The sequence below is a fragment of the Pogoniulus pusillus genome, chromosome 2, assembly GCF_015220805.1.
Source record: "Pogoniulus pusillus isolate bPogPus1 chromosome 2, bPogPus1.pri, whole genome shotgun sequence".
NCBI lineage: Eukaryota > Metazoa > Chordata > Aves > Piciformes > Lybiidae > Pogoniulus > Pogoniulus pusillus.
In genome coordinates, this window is record NC_087265.1 from 32,650,844 (window position 1) to 32,671,160 (window position 20,317).

A 20,317-nucleotide genomic window follows, 5' to 3' on the forward strand; every position below is an offset into this window, starting at 1 on the left:
CCTCTGAGCTTCTCAGCAAGTTTCTCTCCATCTTCATCCAAGATAGATTTTTGTGTGCACTGGTGCAAATCTGCAGTCAAAATAGTAGTATCTGTGTCCTTAATACCTGTGTAAAAAAGAGGATGCTTTGTTTTTGCATCAAAGGAGAAGTAGAAGTACTGTTGCCTGAGGTCCCACTGTAGTCAGGTAACTAGTTATGAGGAGTGGTCTCTCTAATTGAGGAGTGGTGTGTCTGTGGAAGTGACAGCTACTCCAAATTGCTCCAAACTTAAAACAGATTGTTTCACTGTTCAGAGCTGAACAGTTACTGTCTCTGGACCATAAAAGACTGTTTCACTTCTGATGGTCTTAGAGGTTTTTAACTACCAGGACCTACTTTCTTACATCCTGTTTAGATCTGTCATGGCAGTAGTGAAATTGGAGATGCCTTTTTCCTGTTATCTTCTTAGCCACATGGATGTAGCCTTCAGTCAGGTGAGTGAGTAGACTTATGGGATGTACCAGAGATCCCGTTTTCTCAAATGGAGGAGTCTAGAGAGAACCTCTGAACATTGACTCATAGTACTGAAAGCCACTTGATCTTTGAAGGACTGAGCTGCCCTGAAGTCTTGATTGTTCTCACTTGTTATAATCATCTGCCTCTGTTGTATCTCTGCTTCTGCTGTGGACCAAAATCTGTTTTCTTTCCTCCATCCACAGTTGTGCCCTTAATGGAAGAGGCATCAGGCTTAAACCTGCTGCATTTAGTACAGCTGCAGTGCTGTGACATGTTTCTTGCTTTGGGAAAGACTTTTGGCCCATGTGTGTCCAGCTGTTCACATGAAACACTCCTTCACTCTCACATATAGCAAGACAATTTATGTTTGATCTGGGGAGTTGCTAGAGAGGAACAGGGTGTCAGATATGTTGTCCCCCATTTGGTCCTCAATGCTTGATACCTAAGTCATAAGAAAAGGTGTATGTGTGTTCCCAGAGACTGAAATAGTGTCTGGTAATATCTTGAGCCTGCCACCCTGGTAACTGCAACAACTGTCCATCTTTAGCAATGCATCCCACCATGTGAAAAAATACAACTGTGCATCTGAAATAGCAAAGTGAGGCTTTCTACTTACAGCTTCTTCTGCATTTAGAAGAAATGTCCCCTGACTCTCTGCTTCCCTTAAAAGCACTGAGAGCAGAACTACCTATCTTGGATGTGCCAGTTATAGAGAGATTCACTGATCTACACTAAGCTGCTAACTTCAATGAAAATTAAAAATAATTTTAATCAAAGACTTAAGCTATTTTTGTCAGACCTGGTGAAGGTTTCTTCTGGTCAAACTATGTGTCCTAATGAGTCACCTCTGAATAGGATCTAGCACAGGCCAGTACAGTACCAGTCAGTCTGGGAACAGGCAGATATTCTCACTAGACTTGAAATTCAGAAAGGAAGAGACAGGTACTTAAAATACCAAATCCTATCTGCATCTTTTGATGAAAGATGCACATGTGTATAGCCAAGGAGAGATTACTGAATAAGCTCTAGGAAGAAAAGGAAGACAGAAGAGTTCAACTGCCCCAAAACAGTGCCTCCCCACAGTGTTTCATCTGCTGTTAGTTTCCCCCATACTCCTTTAACCTGTTGGGCAGCAGACCACTGCATGCTCCAGCAGAGCTACCCTGAGGTCCCCTGGCAGCATAGGAGCACTAAGTATATTGATCTTGGCTCTTGCCATAATGGTTCTTTCCTCTCTCCATGCACAAGGACACATGGTGGAGTTAACTCCTTTGAGCACTGTAACCAATGGGCCAATCTGCTTAACTGGTTCTAGTGAAGAGCATTATCATAAAGACCATCTGGGTGACAGGAGAAAATGTCTTTATGGAGCTGTAGACATAGAAACTCTTGACCCATAGTCCTATTAGAAGTTACTGATAAAAACAGGCAGCCAGTGACGTCTGACATTGTTGGACATATGAAGAGCCCTCTTTTTTGGGACAATTAAAAGCAGTCTGAATTTTTGTGTGTCTATTTGTGTGGGAAAAAAAACTCCAAACTGGGCAGGGAAACAATCCTTACTATCTTAGTGGGTGAAATATTTACCCATGAGGACATCCAATGGGGGGAGATGAGGGGAAGGTGAATGAGCTCCCCAGGTCACTAGCCAGTGCTGTGTGAAAGTTACTTTCTCCTCTTCTTCCTTCCCAGTGGTACATGAATGGCAGTAAGTATTTCTCAGATCTATGGAATGTTATGGATACACTAGCAATCTTCTACTTCATAGCTGGGATTGTGTTCAGGTGAGTAGTGTCTTTTCTTGTGGCCATGTAATGGCTCTTCTTCCTTTCTGGGTTCTGACTACAAAATGTTGGGAAATGATTTGTCCATGAAACTCACTGTCTTCTGAGGAGACTGTCAAGACTTTATTTTGCAAATAGTTCTGAAGCAAATAAAGAAATGGAGTGACATGGGATCATCTGCATGCAATAGTTTCTCTTTTTTGTTTCATGGATGTTGAGTCTATCCTTGGAGTCAAAGGTGGCTTCCCCAAACTCAGATCTTCCTGGGCCAGCAGGGCAGCCCTTCTTAGAGCTTTGGATGGGCAGGTAGAGAAGGTGATGATTGAAACAGGCTTAGGTTTCATGACTATGCTTTCAAGACTGGCCTTAGAGACCACATCAGACAAAGCTGCAGGGTGAAGTGATTAATATCTCGGAGATAGAAGTTCCTTGGGATTTTCCCTGGCTCATATTATTAATTATTTCATGTGGTAACTTGGACCCTGAGCTGTAGTGTCTCGTGTTTAAGAGAATACAGTAGTCTAAATAGAATGTCGTTGGCTCACATGAGCTATTTCACATGAATGAGTGAGGTAATAACCGTGACAATGAAATGATGGGAACACATTTTGCAGTGTAATTGTTCGCCCGGCTGTAGCTTAGTGTTTGTTGCCTCAGTGCAGCAGTGCAGTCATGGCACTGATGTTTTTGGAGGGCTGCGGGAACAGCAGATTTCTCTGCTGCAAATAGTTTAGGAGGGGAAGAGGAGACACAGCTGTGATGTAGCTAAAACAGGAAGGGTGTAAAGAAAGTGTGTATTAAGTAGTTCTGCCACCTATCACCCAGTGGGAATGGGTGGGAGAAGGCATGGAGTCCTGGATAGCTCTATTCTGCTTTCCCCTCTTCATTTCAGTCTTTCACTGTATTTGTACCTGGTTTCTGCTTTACCCAACACTTTTCTTCATTTTCTTTTACTGTCTCCATCAGGCTTCACTCATCTGATGAAAGCTCTTGGTATTCTGGGAGAGTCATTTTCTGTTTGGACTACATAGTTTTTACTCTGAGGCTGATCCATATTTTCACAGTTAGCAGGAATTTAGGACCCAAAATTATTATGCTGCAGAGGATGGTAAGATTCTGGCAGCTACTCAAGAGATACATATAAATGATGTGATGTCTTGTTTTTCAAGTGAAATCACCACCATTCTGATGATGGCAGCATGTTCTCTCCTCTTAAATCTGCTAAACAGGGTTAATTGAGCTTTAAATAGCACCTAATTATAAGAGCAAGGCCTCTTTCTCTCCCTCTGCACAGGGAGAGAATAAAGATCAGGATAAAGGGCAGAAGAGGAAGCTCTTTTCCTGGTAGCTTTTGTTTTCCATGTCTTGAATGTTTCAGTGGTGTATTCTATCAATCTTCTTGCTCCCATGAGCATTCCCCAAACAAGACAATGATGATAAATGGTATAGAAGGAGGATTTTTGTCTTCTACTGCATCCATCACACAGCTAACTGGAGAAGTGGATGCTGAGTGGCTTGGCCAATTCTGTTCCATGTAGCTGGAAGAGATATTTGCTAGCAGACTGGCAAAGGTAGTAGGAAGAGAGTAGGGTTCCATATAATACAGATATGGCTTGCTGAAAATATGGGATAAGGAGCATTTGAGAGCTGGACCATGTCTTCTTGAATCTTCCTTCCAGTGATATCTCTGCACACATGCAGATATACTCTAAAGAACAGAAATTCAATGTGAACTCAACTCATGGAGCATTTGGGGAATGGCACTCCACTTGCCATTGCTAGATATTCTGAGGAGAAATTTCCTCCCCTATTTCTGCAGTATTTGGACTGTCCTGTGCCATAGCAAAGGACTGATAAGTAATTTGAAATCCATCTATGTGGTGACTATAGGAGTAACAATATGGTCTGCAGGTTACCCAGAAAGTCTTTATTTTGCCTTGTACCACTGGTGCAGAGCCAAAGTCTAGAGATTACCAGGTCCTAGAGAGCATTATGATATGGAAGTAACCACACAGGGTTGTTTGCTGTACATCTTTTTCTTGTTTGGCCTTCAAAAGTGATAAGTTTTTGAGTAAGTCTAAAAATAAAGGTGCTTGGAGCTAGTGAAAAGGCAGATCTTGGTGGAAGTGGATCTACAAGAGATAGGGAAGCTCAACTGGGATATTGCCAGTCTTCAGCTATCTGTATATTAAGAGCTAGAAATCCATGAAAAACATTATCCAGAGTGTCTGAACTGTAAATGCTGGATTGAAACCATCCAGGGTGGCATTTTCAGAAGTGGTGGCTGCTTTTACCTCGTCTGCAAGATCTGCAGCTGCCTTTGTTGTGTAGCCTTTGTATGTGGACCTGATTTTCTAGGCAGACTTTGTGTGCTGCCAGGGGGATAACCTGTATTCCGAAAGGTGCCTTGGTTTTATGGTTGCATAATCATTTTTGAAGTGTCCTGAATGGCAATGGTCAATTATTTTTGTGTGTGTATGTCAGCACCTGTAAACTCACAGAGTGCTGATCTCAAAACCTGTGTTACAATGGTGCTAACTTGTGTAGGCTTTTCTAATACTTGTTCTCCACCCTGATATCAAATCAGGGAGTAAAAAAGGCATATGGGACTTGTAACCAGTCATGTAGTGGTGCACTGACTCGTTTGCTTGTTGTCCTTTTTCAGATGATAGATGTATTTTTCTTCCTCTTCCTCTTTGCTGTGTGGATGGTGGCCTTTGGTGTGGCCAGGCAAGGCATCTTGAGGAAGAATGAGCACCGCTGGGAGTGGATATTTCGATCTGTCATCTATGAGCCATATCTGGCTATGTTTGGCCAATACCCTGATGATGTTGATGGTACCTATTTCTTGTAGGAAGCTTTGCTGGGTGGGTGTAAGACCCTGTCCTTTCAGTGGTTGTCCAATCCTATGCTGTCCCCTTTTCTCCGAACAGTAACAAAGCAAGCATTTAGGTCTGATGGGCAGGCAGGGAAGGACACCACATATACTGTGGTCAGTGGTAGTATCTGGAACTGCACTCCACAGGAAGTGTGGGGTAGGGCTCATTGTTTGCTTTCCTCTCTCACCCTCTGAGGTACCACCTACAACTTTGATCGCTGCACCTTTTCTGGGAATGAGTCCAAGCCCTTGTGCGTGGAGCTGGATGCCAACAACCAACCTCGCTTCCCAGAGTGGATTACCATTCCCCTTGTTTGTATTTACATGCTCTCAACTAACATCCTGCTTGTGAACCTGCTTGTGGCCATGTTTGGGTATGTACCAAAGAGGCAATCGTTTGCTTCTGACTTCTGTATCAGTATCCTTCCAAGGAGGTGAACGAAGTCCTGGAAAATGGCATTTATTCTGCACTGGGACACAGCCTGTCTTTTTTGCAGAGTAGTCTGGGCAGGGTTCCTGGCTTGAAACAGACCTCTGAAGTGACAGGTGATGTGGGAAGGTGAACCAGAGGTTATTCAGCTTTTCTCATGGCAGTGTAATCAAAACTGATGCAATGTCCTGGTAATGGGTTGTTGCCTTTTTCTGCTTCTCAAGACATCCTTTGCATGGTGAGCTTAGTACTAATGCCTGTGGCTCATACGGGAGTGATGGACGGGTCATCGCTTCACCAGGTGTGAGTCACTGCACAACTGACCTTCCCAGATTGAATAAATGAGTTATCATCACAGTCTTTTCATGACAATTTGGTTTTATTAACCAGAACTACTGCCTGGTGATGAGTGTGTTACTGCTCTGGTTTACCTGCTCTTTATTGTTCTGACTTCCAGCACAGGCAATGAGCTGTATCTCCTTGGCACATAGCAAAGGACTTTATCTTGAAAAATGCCATCACCTCTGCTTTTAGATAGTAAATTGTCTGTAGTTCTTCCAGTCCTGTTCTGGCATCTCATTAGGTGTTAGTCTATGCAGATGGATCAGTAACTGCTGTCAGTGCCACATAGCCGGCACTGATTTGCCAAATAAAAATGATTGCTGTTGTGTTCACTGACTGCATTGGGACCTGCAAGAGCAAACTCTAACTGATCCTCAGGGAAAGGTTTCCTCAGCTTCTTCCAGAAATCTGTTGTTTACACTGCGAGTTTTGATGTCGAGTTTAGTTAATAATTGAAAGTCCCTCATATCAGACTTCTGGAGTGTGTTGCCCTCCCATCTCACTTCTGGCTTGTGAATACAGTTAGATTGGTGCTGTGGCTCTGCTCTCCTTCCTATTCCTGCTTTTCTGCTTTACACCTACTTGCAGCCCCGAAGCATCCTTCTTGAGGTCTTCTGTGTTTGGTTGTGTTGATGGCACTTTGCAGTGAGACTTGACAGGAATTTGCTTTGGCAAGAAGAGCATTTACAGGAACTGCTAAGGACTCCTGGTTTGCCTCAAGAGGATCACCCTTCTGAATGTCAGTGCCAAATTTTACTGGCCTCATACGAGACATATTACTGTGATGAGTTGAGAATGCCTCACCTTTGGCTTCTCCTCTCTCTTCAGCTCCGAATCTTTTTTTCCCATGCTGATTTAGACTCCAAAGACAGTTAGAAATGTGGGTTTTGGCAAGACAACTAGGCCTGGTGTAGCATCCCTATTTATTGTACCTATGACTTTCCAACCAGCCCACGACCTGAGGACAGGAGACAAGACTTATATACACAAGAAAGAGTGAAAGACAGAAGCCTTTGATCCTTGTTAGAAAGTTTGTTTCAGCAGCACTTCTGGTTTATAAAGTAAAAACCTAGATTTTGCCATTTCGACTTATTTTGTGGAAGGACCCAGCATGAATTCTGTAATGACACTGAGCTGTGCATCGTTCATTTTAACAATGAACTGAACAGCAGGAGCACTGGATTGAACTGAAGTCAGGAAGCCCAGTGAGCAAACAGCAATCTCAGAGGGCTTTTCCTTGATGCAGTTAGAAATGTGTGACATCTGTGATGTTCCCCTTAGGACCAGTGTGTGCACAGTGTTTGTCAATCTTTAATAGTGCTGATGTCTGACACTGGTCCCACAAGTCTCTCTCTATGTTGTAATTACAATGATATATAAATTTTAACAGGCCATCCAACTTTTCTCTGGGCATCTGGTAAGCATTAGCTGGAAAGGGTGAATAATACATATTGGACCCTTCTGAAATGCAGGACTGTGTTTGCCTTCTAAACTAATTTCCACCAGATGAAAGTTCTAGCTTCCCATGTAGTGGTCCATTAGGGTCTCAACACAGATATTGTGCAAGCACCTGCCATTTAATGTTGTCAATGAAAGGTCAGGCAGTCTGTGAGCTGTTTGCTCTTGTGAGTTCTTTTATTTTGCTGGGTTCATACAGTGCTTAGTATAGTAGACTCCTTCCATGCCTGGAGCATTCTTACTGCCTCCACCTAAAATCTCAGGAGCTTTTATTTTTTTCTGGTAAATGTTCCATTTTTGAGGGGTGAGAGGTGCTGCATAGAAAAATGTTAGCTGGTGAAGCAATGAGACAGAGCATCTTGTGAAGAAGCATCCTGTTCTCATGTGTCTGGGCTGAATGACATTTGCCTAGAGCTAAGATAGTGAAGGTATTCGGAATATTAGCTCCCTGTTCCTAACTTTCCCAGTTTGTTTGTAACATTAGGGTTTTTTACTTGTTGTTTTTTCCCCACTGTCTTTGATCTTGCCATTTTCAAGTTTGTCTCTAAAAAGGAAGGCAAATTCACTAACCTCAGTAAAAATTAACAGCTCTGGGATGACTTTACAAAACATGCACTGGTATAATATAGAGAAATGCTGCATTATTTGGCTCTGAGATGGAGTTCTTTGATGAATACCTAATGCTGTATGTATTTTCTTTCTCTTTGCCTGATAGTTACACTGTTGGATCAGTACAAGAGAACAACGACCAGGTGTGGAAGTTCCAGCGTTACTTCTTGGTCCAAGAGTATTGCAGTCGCTTGACTATTCCCTTCCCTTTTGTTATCTTTGCCTACATATACATGGTGATGAGGAAATGTTTCAAATGCTGCTGTAGGAATGAAAGTAAAGAACCATCTATTTGTTGTGAGTTGGACATTTGTTAACTCCATACAAGTCAGCTCTTTGGCAGGTGCATTGCAACTCTTCCATGGCGTGCTTCAGGTGGGCAGTTAGTGTTGCAGTGGGAAGTTTTCAAGAGCAATGCAGACTTTAGAAGATGCAGTCATATTGGAAATGAAGAGCAGCTTATTCATGTTCTCTCTCAAATGCAACTCTCCAGTAACATTACTCTTCAGTAACATTCAAATCAAAGCCTCTGGCTGCTTGCTTCTGAACTGCAACCTTCCTTTGGTACTCAGGGTACTCTTTGGCATGTGGGGAATTGTACTCCTAACTCCTTACGCTAAAACTCCAGCTGAGTACTGTTGGGATCCTTGCCTCCCAATAACTTTGGGTTTGATCTGATTAAAAAGCTTTTACATTCTACCATGAGTCCTACAGAACTGTCCAGCACTTTCTTGTCCAAGCTATTTCAAGGCAGAATTACCTCATGTATGCAGAACACTTAAGTCTTCAAATTAAGTCAATCAGTTTATATCTGCCTGTGCTGCTTCCTAGATTTGAAAGGTGGCGGTTTGGTGTGTCTCTCCCCTCCCCCCCCCCCCCCCCCCCCCCCCCCCCCCCCCCCCCCGCCCTCCATTTTTCTGTTTCATTTTATTTTTCTTTTATTAGAGCACTGACTAAATTAATGCAACTTAAAATCATCTTTGTGGTCTGCATGGAAGATATAAACCATCCAATTTATTGTTAATAGCTGGCAGTGCATCCCTCCTACACTTCTACCCCAGGGCGGAGATCCCTGATCTATGTTTTGAGTGTTTAGGTAACTAGTATAAGAGGTGAACTCAGCCTCTGCTTGTCACTCTACCCTCTGAAGCTGCATTTATTTTTGTCCTTCCTTTCCAATCTTCCAGCTAATACAGCTAGTAGCCGTTAGGGCAGCCTAGCAGATCAGTCAAATTCAGAAGCTCTTCTTCCTGCTAGTGAGTGACTGAAAGAGGATAGAGAGGCTCTTGGCCCTCTGAGCATGGCCAAATGGGCAAACCCCTTCAAAAATGCAGGAGTGGTTGAGTCAGGCTTCTAGCTATTTCCCTCTTATTTACTCTGTCAGAGGGCACAGATATGAATTGTTTTAACAAGCTTTTCCCCTGAACAAATGGAGTGCTTTTTCTTTTAAAGTGCCATTCAGAAGCAGACAAGAGAGGATAAGTTGAGTTAATTGACAGACTTACTCCCATCCATCAACAACCTGACTGTTGCCCTGCAGCACAGCCTAGCTTTGTTACCCGTTTAGAAGGAGGATGCCTGCGGTGGGGTATAACATTCCTTAACACTAACTGAATTGTTTTGGCTGTCCAAATCACGGCTTTGTTTTCTTGCTGGGGAGGTTGTTTAAAGGCAGATATTCTTGCCCATGTGATGCACAGCTGATGCTGCATTTCTGAAAGCAGAGAAGAATTAATTAGAGCCATAACATTATTGTGATTGAACTGGTGACAGGAACTGAGAACTGCATGGAGAAGGCATGCTAAGGCATTGAACGTTGCAAAACCCTGGATTCCCCACTTAGCTTTTATGGATACATCTGGGTTTTGGGTGCTTTAAATGCTTTTGGGTGTGTAAGCACACATTTGGCTGTGTGAAGTTAGAGGAGCAATGAATGGAGGAAATGGGACTTCAATCGTTTGCCAATTGTAGGCTTCTTTTGTCTCAGCAAACCTTTTTCTTTTATTTTTTTTTATGCAGCATTGTTCTTAACAACACATATTACTCTTAATGATCCAATATGACATAATGCAGAAACAAATGGAAAGTTCAGACCTAGACAGGAACTGCCTGGAATGCCCTGTGCTTGTTGAGGCAGCCACTGTTTGACAAAGCACTTGTGCTAGAAAGACTTTTGGAGCTTGGTAGGGGTTTTTGTTCATATTTTCTTTTTTAGCCAACTCTGGTTGTTAGAAGTGTAGAGTAAAATGCATTAATGTCAAAGCTCTGTCACAGGTGGGAAGTGGGGCTGCAAATGCTCTGGACACAGAAAAGGGAGTCATTAGTCTCTGGTTGCAAGCACTAACCCAGCTTTTTTTTGCATCTTAGCATTAGAAAGACAAATTAAGTGAAATTCACTGAATTTAGTGACGTCGTTTTTTCTTCCCATGTATTTCTCAGGCTCAAAAAATGAGGACAATGAAATTCTGGCGTGGGAAGCTGTCATGAAGGAGAACTACCTTGTCAAAATCAATACCAAAGCAAATGATTCATCAGAAGAGTAAGTCTGCCATTCTTTGTCTTCACTCTCTTAGACTTGCTATTGAATATTTTTGGTGGAGACAAGTTTTCAGCAGCTCCAATTGTTTACAAACTAAGGAGCAGATAAATAAACCCAGCCTAAATGTGCCTGTTCGTTTTAAGTAAAATGATGGCTTCTTTGTCAGCTGCCACAGCCTCTTCAGAAATAGTTGTTTTGGGCTGGGTAAATGCTAATGGCAGTAGCTGGGTAGACATATTAAGCACACTTGTTCCAAAAAAGACTTCACCTTCCTCTACTTGAGTCTTTCTATTTTACCATCAGATGAGAAAACGTCTTCCTATAGTGTTTTGAGATTTACATCATAGAAAGCTGTGCTGTAGCTGACTGGTTTTGTGACAGTAGAGCTTTAGACCAGGCATTAGGGAAAACATTTTCACCAAAAGGGTTGTCAAGCAATGGAACAGGCTGCCCAGGGAAGTGGTGGAGTCACCATCCCTGAAGGGATTTAAAAGATGTGTACATGTTGTGCTTAGGGATGTGTCTTAGTGGTGGACTCAGCAGTGCTGGGTTAACAATTGGACTCAATGATTTTAAAGGTGTTTTCCAACCTAAACAATTGTATTATTCTATGACTATGCAGTTAACAGAAGATTTACTGTTAGACCTGGAATATCAAGCATTCTAACAGCATCAATCTGTATGGAGGCCTGAACTTAAAAGCATGAGTAGTAAAGCCTCTGAGGAGGGGAAGATGCTATTTGGAATGATGATATTTGAAGTCTGGTGACTGGAACTACTCTTTCACTGCTAAGTCAGGACACTTGGAGATCTAAGTGTTTGCAGAGTAATAGGGTAGGAAGAAAGCTAGAAACCAGAATAGTAACCTACTGCTTTTAATAGCATAATTTTATAGCTAGCTTCAGCAACTTGAGCACTTTCCTTAATCAAATGTAAGGAGAAAGCTGGTAAAAATGGGAATGAAAGACTAAACTTTTCCATGCCCCTTTGTCTGTGCTATGGACAGTGCTGTCCACAAGTGTTTATGTTAAGGCTACCCAGAGGCACTCAACTCAGCATTGGAAAAGAAGCCAAATGAGCAGAGTTTTTTGCTAGAAGCAGAAGTGTCTTGACAAGAAAAATGAATTAGCACAGCACTATCCCTAATCCATATGTTAATATACCTGTAATAAAAGCTGTGCCAAACCACCTACAGCCCTGCCATCTGGGGAGGACGAAACACTGGTGCCCCCAAGCATGGGGCAGCTGCAGAGGATCTGATTTGTATCTGACCTCTGACTACATGGAAAGAGAGCAGTTCTCTGACAGTGTTGGGATGGGGGATTTCTATTCCTTCCTTATTAGGGGAAGGTGAGAAATTAATTTGAGGCGGTATTAATTTTTTATAAAATTATTTATTAAAATTAATAATGACAAATTTGTACCACCCCCAACCACTATGTAATTAAGTTCTATTGCATGGTTATGAAAACAGTTAGGATATGATATATTTATGTACAGGGATTTGATTATTAAATTGAAATATCAAATTATCAACAACTATAGACAGAGAGAAAGATTCCCTTAGGCTTAATGCCTGCTTAGGAGCTATGCTGTTTGCCCAGCAGGGGCTGAAAGTTGTCTGTGCCCTAAGACAGAGGTAACTTATTTTACAAAGGACTTAAAGCTTGCTTAAATGTGTTGCCCTCAAGTATTAATCATTAATCACCCTCCCGGGATTGTGTCACAGCATGCCCAGAGTGTCTGGGTCTTTGTGAAGCTGGAATCTTCCCAGCTTGCAGAGAATGATAAGCGTTCCCAAGTCACTGGGGTAAACAGGATTTCTCTAACCTTCTCTCCTGGCGTGAAGTGGTCTCTGCCTCGATGCTGCTGGTCTTCTGGATGCTGTGTGTCCAGGGATGGTCAGCTGGTAGGATTTCCAGGTGCAGGAGAAGGATTTGTCCGTGCAGCTTCTGGCACAGTCTTCTCACAGCTAGCAGGCTGTGTTCGTGGGTTTGCAGACAATCTGGAAGGTCTGCGGTCCTGATTCTTCAGTCTATGCTATAGCAGTGGGCACGCAGGGTGTGTCAGGCTGCAGGGAGACTTGAGCTCCATAGATAAATGCAAGATAGCAAGCCAGTATGTACAGCTGCTCTAGGCTTAAGGGGGCTCTCGGCTCCCCATATATGTATGAAATGCAGGCGTGAATGTGATCTGCTTCTCAAAGGGTACGCAGACAGCTTAACTGCGCCTTGAGATCAATGCAAGAGGTCTGAGCCTCAGTGAGTATGCAAGTGAGGGCCTGATCCTTTGTCTAGGCCTTGCAAGCAGGTCAGGGCTGCTATATGGATCAGAGAGCTGAGCTTGAACAGCTAAGTCTGAACCTCTGAACACGTGGTGCTCCTTTGCACGCCTCTTTATAGACTCTGAGCCGAGATTCGTGCCTCTTTTGGCCATCTAAAGTGACCAATCAGGCTGGCAGTAAGCCAAACCTTACCTTAATAGACAGGAGCTGTTTGCCTGGACCCTCCCAAACATGGGGATCACCTGGGCGGACCCCAGAGGTACACAGGCTGGGTGTGTGTGTGTTACACAACCTGTTTACTGCCATGGGTCCTGGCAGAAAAAACATGTCCAGGCATGTAGAGGCATAGGGAAGCCTCGGTTTTGAGGCTTCAGCCCTTCCACCACAGACAGCTTCAGATTCCAGTTGCCTTAGGCCCACACTTTGGCCAAAGGTAAGGACAAGACAGACTTATGCTAGGATAGGTTTGCAAACAGGATGTGGTTAGCCGAAGCTTGTATAACACCTGGACTCATCCTTTTCTTCTCTATCATATTTCCATTTTCAGGATACTGCATCGATTTAGACAACTGGATGCAAAGGTATGCATGTTTCACACTGCTCTGGGTAAAGTACTTCTGGCTGGTATAGCAGTTATTGCACCACAAGGAAAATGAACACCACTGAGAGTCACGTACAGGTTTTCCTGTTGTCACCAGGACCTCATTTTAATTGGGCTTTTTCAATGTGCTCCTTCGCTCCTTTGATTCCATAGGTAGCTTCATTTTGTGCAGGGCAACAAAACAGAAAGACGTGTGTCATGGTATTCTTTGTTGGATGGAATAGAAGTGAAAATAACTTTTGTGTGTTAAAACTGCATTATTCTGCTGTGTAGTGGGCCCATGGAACACATTCCATACATACTGAAAGGTGGAAAGACCTTTGATTACAGTCAAAATGACCAACACTCATCTGATTTACAGAAGCATCCTGTGTTGAAGCTATCTAAAGCTACCAATCTTCTAGAGAGCACAGAAATAACAAGTATGCTTTGTATGGCTGTGATACTGACAAGACCTTCACAATGGGTATTTCCTGGGGGCCGATTGGATTGTGTATTTTGCCTATGAAGTGGGGAGTTGCTTTGGTGTGAAGCACAGAGTTTTTAGAAGTCCATATACACTTCAGAATACTTTGGATTGCCGTCAAATAGTTTAGATTGCAAAATAATAGCCTGCTTTCATGTCTGAAATGGAAATTGTGAGTGACAAAATACATGTCTAGTGATGCTTCTCCTGAAGCTGAAAGGAGATAAGATAACCTTAATCCTCCACTGAAAGGTAACACTCAAGTTGTGCTTCGTGTTCTGTGAGGATTTTCCTTACGGTAAACTGTTATGTCTATTCATGACTTCAGCTTTAGTGACAGAGATGTAGTGAGGCTACTGCTTAGGAATAGCGTCCTTGAGAGCAAAACAGTCCAGGGATATCTTGCTGGCTCTCACTTGAGATGGTGTCTTAAAAACATGCCTGAGAACTTAAGTCCTAGGCATGAACCTCAGGTAAGGGGTAAACTTTTCTCTAAGCTTGATACAGATGTGCAGAGGAATAACAGACATCAGTTATGACATGGGGAAGGTTTGAGGGCAGCTCCAAGTGTTGGAATGACTGCTCCACAAAACTCTACTCGTTTGCTGTCTCCACCCTGAAGGGGCAGAAGGAGATGGAGTCTAGTTTGCAGCTTGTAGCTGTCATGATGCCTACCCATTAACTAAGTGAAATACATATACGTTGGTCCTCACTGCACTAATTGCATTGATGAAAAGTATCCTTTGAAGCACTGTTGTGTGGGGTATAATATTCCGTGAGGCAATGACATGTTCCTCATTACTTACTAGCAATTTCTGTCCTGTGAACTGTTACACTGTAACTGTTAACACTACTTGGTTTGCCACCACAATACGACTGCTGAATACAAAAGCAGCTGGTTATTGCTTTTGAAGTAGTGACTGGTGTCCACAGCGTAGCCAGGGAGGCAGGAGCTCAGACAGGGAGGCTTATGCCTGTTGTTGCTCATGTTGTACGGTATTTCCCAGGGGATGTGCGTTCCAGGGGTGTTTTAAGGTAATTATTACTGCTTGTTTTGTTCCTTTTCCTTCATCCTAGGCTGCAATCATCAGTTGGAATGAATTAGACTTACTTTTTAAAAACAAAGCTGCTTTTTTCCCCCCCTTCTCTCCCTTCTCTCCCTTCTCTCCCTTCTCTCCCTTCTCTCCCTTCTCTCCCTTCTCTCCCTTCTCTCCCTTCTCTCCCTTCTCTCCCTTCTCTCCCTTCTCTCCCTTCTCTCCCTTCTCTCCCTTCTCTCCCTTCTCTCCCTTCTCTCCCTTCTCTCCCTTCTCTCCCTTCTCTCCCTTCTCTCCCTTCTCTCCCTTCTCTCCCTTCTCTCCCTTCTCTCCCTTCTCTCCCTTCTCTCCCTTCTCTCCCTTCTCTCCCTTCTCTCCCTTCTCTCCCTTCTCTCCCTTCTCTCCCTTCTCTCCCTTCTCTCCCTTCTCTCCCTTCTCTCCCCTTCTCTCCCCTTCTCTCCCTTCCTCAGCTCTCTGATTTGAAAGGCCTCCTTAAAGAGATTTCCAGCAAAATCAAATAAAACAGCCAAAATCCAAGAGCAGCTACCTGAGCAGGGTAAGCCATCTTTCATCCATTCTCTAACTTGTATAAGTTATCAGCATTTGTGATGTTAAATGAGTGTATCTCTGGAAGAAATGTTAAATTGTTCATGCTTGCATTGACATGGTCTAATATTGGAGAAGAAAAAAGACCTAAATTCTCTTTTTTTGTTTGTTGTTGTAGGGTTTTTTTTTGTGTGTGTTTTTTTCCTTTTTTTTCCTGAAAGAAGACAATTTTCCATCTGGTGTTGCTAACAATTTTTTACATGTTTTTTACATATCTTGTTTTGCTCCCTTGCCTTTTGAAAAATCTGTGAATAACACAAGGTTATTTCAGTTGTCTTTGTGCTGGAGGCTCCCTCGAAAGTTAATTGCTGCTGGATCCTTTACAGTTAGTTAATTTTAACTCTGGAAAACATGAAAACAAATTCTTCTGCAGAAGAATTGGGCTGGGCTACAGGTTCCAGCAGGATGTGAAAGGCAGACAGAATATTGAAGGATGAAGAAAATGCTATCTTTAAAGACAGCAAATTAAGAAATGTGGCTCTTGACAAGGATAATCTGGAATGACTTGATCAGCCTCAACATTTAGAGCCTGGCTCCCTATCCCATAGAGTCTTTTCCTGCAAGACAACTTATAGCTGTGTTGAACATTCCTGAATCAGTTGTCTTGCCATTTTCTAGGCATAACTTCATATTCACATGACCTGAAGTTCAGTTTAGTGATGAACAACTTGCAACCACCTAATAGCATTTACAAGGATTGCCAGTTACTGGGCTTTATCTCAGGTGCAGTAAACTCCAAGTCACCCATGGAATTCGCTGTATAGTTACGAAACTCTGGAGGTCATCTAGTTCAACCTTGCTTCAAACAGCACTGGTTGGTTCTGTGGGGAAGGCTGTGGATGTAGTCTACCTTGACTTCAGCAAAGCCTTTGACACTGTCTGCCACAAGAAGCTCCTAGCCAAGCTGGCAGCTCATGGTTTGGACAGATTCACTCTGCGCTGGATCAAGAACTGGCTGGATTGCAGAGCTCAGAGAGTGGTGGTGAATGGTGCCACATCCAGTTGGCAGCCAGTCACCAGTGGTGTTCCCCAGGGATCAGTGCTGGGCCCAGTCCTGTTCAATATCTTTATTGATGATCTGGACCAGGGAACTGAGTCCAGCATCAGTAAGTTTGCAGATGACATCAAGATAGGAGCAGGTGTGGATCTGTTGGAGAGTAGGAGAGCCCTGCAGAGGGACCTGGACAGGCTGGATAGGTGTGCAGAGGCCAATGGGATGAGATTTAACAAGGCCAAGTGCAGGGTTCTGCACTTTGGCCACAACAACCCCAAGCAGTGCTACAGTCTGGGGACAGAGTGGCTGGATAGCAGCCAGGAGGAAAGGGACCTGGGGGTACTGATAGATAGTAGGCTGAAGATGAGGCAGCAGTGTGCCCAGGTGGCCAAGAGAGCCAATGGCATCTTGGCCTGCATCAGGAACAGTGTGGCCAGTAGGACAATGGAGGTTATTCTGCCCCTGTACTCAGCACAGGTTAGGCCACACCTTGAGTGCTGTGTCCAGTTCTGGGCTCCTCAGTTCAAGAGAGATATTGAGGTGCTGGAACATGTCCAGAGAAGGGCAACAAAGCTGATGAAAGGCCTGGAGCACAAATCCTATGAGGAGAGGCTGAGGGAGCTGGGCCTGTTTTTCACCTGGAGAAGAGGAGGCTCAGGGGGGACCTCATTGCTGTGTACAACTACCTGAAGGGACGTTGTAGCCAGGTGGAGGTTGGCCTCTTCTTCCAGGCAACCAACGATAGAACAAGGGGACACAGTCTCAAGTTGTGCTGGGGAAAGTATAGGCTGGATGTTAGGAGGAAGTTCTTCACAGAGAGAGTGATTGGCATTGGAATGGGCTGCCCAGGGAGGTGGTGGAGTCACTGTCCCTGGAGGTGTTGAAGAACAGACAGGATGAGGCACTTAGTGCCATGGTCTAGATGACTGGCTAGGGCTGGGGGATAAGTTGGACTGGATAATCTTTGAGGTCTCTTCCAACCTGTTTGATTCTATGATTCTATGAACTGGCTATACAGGAACAAAATGGGGGAAAATCTGACAAGACAACAGTTCTGCAGGAAAGTGTCTGAAATGGAGTATTTCACTTTCTGTGAGATGTATGAATTATTCCTCCTGCTGCTTATAGTGCAGTGATTCCTCTGTTGGGTAGAGCATCCAGTGCTAGCACTAAGCTTCAAGGAAGAGGATAGGGTGGCTGAAGAGTGTTCAAAACACTGACAAGAGGAACTGGAAATCTTAACAACACAATCTGTTGAAAGCAATGAATGAATTTCAGTTGGATAGCCTGGGAAAGAAAGTGCCTTTTTATGATGGAGTCGGTGGAAATGACCTCTCATTGTATAAACAATAAGTGCCTTGAAGAGATAGAGTCACTTTCTAGTAAGCTATCTAAATGACACCCCAGTTGTGATCAAACAGGTTTGCATGTGAGCTGTCCTGAATCTGAAACTGAGCCTTGGCAACCCGCAGTGCTAACGTCAGGGTGTGAACAGAGAGATTAGTGTCTCGCAGGAAGCAGATGTGTACATTATGTTGTTCCCTCTGAACGGGGCCACTTGTATCTGCACTGACCACCTTCAATACGAGGCGCTGCATTGGCCATTCCAGGTGCTTTGCATGCAGACGTTTCTTCAGCATTCACTTCCTGACAGCTAGTTTCTCTGCTGCTCTGATAAGACACTTTGTCCTGGATGGGTGCTGCAAAGAGAACCTTGATCCCAAGTGCTGTGCAAGGCATTCACTTTTCCAAGCTGATAGCATGAGGTTAAAAGCAAAAGGCTGAGGAGAGTTAGAAGCTCTACTCTGATAATTCTTTTTCTTTTGCTCGCACAGGTAGCAATTCATCGGAACAAATTCTCTGAGCTGGCAGTAACCACCAAGCAACTGGTAACTGATCTACCAGTGTCTCAGCAGGAATCACTAGGACTTTTTCTTTTTTGGCTTTTGGATAAAATAGACCTTTCTGCTCAATGCACAATGATGGTAAAACATTAAGATGACTGTTTATCTCCTGGCAGGACTCCCATGTTAGCCAAGCGCTCCTTTTAACTCGTCTCCCCTGATGTTCAATGGCAGCAATTAGTTCTTGTCAGCTGCTGTTAAAAAGCACTCCTAATTCCAAGAGTTCTGCTGCTGCTGCCAAAATCCCTTTGCTTTTCAATTTCACTCAAAGGAGCCTGTTCATGAGTTTCCTTTAGCCACTAATTGCTTGTCTTCATGAATCAATCTCTATTCCCTTTGCTTTGTTAGAGTAGCCAGATCTAGCTTGCTTCTTGTCTGTCTGTCAGACCTTCTGAGGTTGGTATATTTCAGCATCGTTCCCTGCTTTTGATCTAATTCTGCACCCAGTGTGGACTTACTTCTGTGCTACCTAGAACTGTGCAGCAATGCAGAAGCTCAGCTATTAACAACTCCACGTGGGTGAAACTTACTTCACTTAGAAAGTGCTTCCAAAGGCTTTGTGTGCTAATCCTTGCTCGTTTCTTTAACTGCAATTTGTATACTGGGAGCATTGCAATTAATTCAACTTTTTCAAACATCTGTTTGTGGATGTTTGCATTTTGAAATGGAAAAGGCATTATTGGCAAGCCTTAAGCATTGTGATGTTTGCTGTGGTGAGGTTGCTCTTTCTGTCTAACACAACAGCTGAATTTTGTGGCATCTTATGTGGTATAACTGGGTGTGCTACCACTACAAATGACATTTACTTACCTTTCAAAGCACTGTATCCATCTTCATCCCTGCTGTCGAGGAGTCGTCTCCCAAAATACTTCATTTTGAAGGTTCAAGTATTTTCTTTTTCCTTGGCAATGGCTACCATAGTCTGTACACTTTACCTGCTCCTGTGCACAAGAGCATGTTCCACTCCATGCCTGCTGTGAAAAGATGGTTGGCCCCAGCTGGTGAAGACAAGACAAGATCGTTTTGTGTATTTTGGTGTTTGCTTCAGTTCAGGGACATATGAAGCCTTGTTCCACGTGGAGAATTGTTTCTACTTTAGGATGCAGCTGACTGAGGAGGCCAGCACATGCACATCTCACTTGCTGAAACCACTGCTCTGGTGTCTTTATAGCTGAAAACGGAACAGCCAAAACTGTGATGAGGCCTAATCAGAATGGTTGTCTCATTCCTTCTTGCTTCACATGACCCAGCTTTGCTGTATGCCATGCATTACGTGATCCTGGGGGATACAGAACTACCAATGGAAGCATTGCTTGTTTACATGGGGACATATTTGTGTATCCTGTTAAAAAGTTTATAAAGGACTTGGGCTTTCATAGACTTCTATGGCAGTTAGCTTGCATCATACATTATTGACTGTTTCCTTTCTAGAAATCTAATGTCTCCTGTATGTCTTGAATGTGAAAATTGTGCTATTGGTTCATTCCTTTCGTATATAAAGCCTGCAGTGTACTTGCCAGCAGCTCTAGTGATCTGTTCTCTTGTAAAATGTTGAATGCAGCTTTGAACTCTGTACTGAAAACTCAAAACCCCAATGTGTGCCCCTGCACACTGCTGCAGCCCATTGCTGCCAGTGCACACTCCACATGTGCTTCCTTCGCTCAGGCATGTGGACTCTTTCTCCAGGCTTCTCTCCTACCTTGAGCCCAGGAGTACCAACAGAGTCCTGCCCCAATGGGGCTTTGGCAGCAGGTTGGCACCATAACTCCCCAGGTAACTCCCCAGGTAACACCCAGCCCTCTGCTCCCTCCAAACCGAGTTTTGTTTGGCTGCTGCCTGAGCATCCTGGGTGTCCTGGCAGGGAAGGGCAGCTCTGGGTGCAGAGGAGACTC

General features: G+C 43.7%; 1 protein-coding gene across 2 annotated transcripts in view; it reads left to right on the forward strand.

Moving 5' to 3' along the window:
- The window catches only part of TRPM8 (transient receptor potential cation channel subfamily M member 8), a 58,664-nt gene extending 38,717 nt beyond the window's left edge, over positions 1–19,947 (forward strand). Inside the window, exons 18-26 of one of the 2 annotated variants that reach the window (XM_064159752.1) lie at positions 2,189–2,280; positions 3,247–3,388; positions 4,946–5,117; positions 5,355–5,532; positions 8,104–8,294; positions 10,437–10,536; positions 13,368–13,401; positions 15,392–15,477; positions 18,357–19,947. In XM_064159752.1, coding sequence (XP_064015822.1) covers positions 2,189–2,280; positions 3,247–3,388; positions 4,946–5,117; positions 5,355–5,532; positions 8,104–8,294; positions 10,437–10,536; positions 13,368–13,401; positions 15,392–15,442 — 960 coding nt within the window. In that variant the 3' untranslated portion in view covers positions 15,443–15,477; positions 18,357–19,947. Of the gene's footprint in view, positions 1–989; positions 2,281–3,246; positions 3,389–4,945; positions 5,118–5,354; positions 5,533–8,103; positions 8,295–10,436; positions 10,537–11,158; positions 11,245–13,367; positions 13,402–15,391; positions 15,478–18,356 lie in introns of those variants that run through there. The other variant, XM_064159751.1, reaches the window with a different exon arrangement.
- The last annotated feature ends 370 nt before the right edge of the window (positions 19,948–20,317 follow it).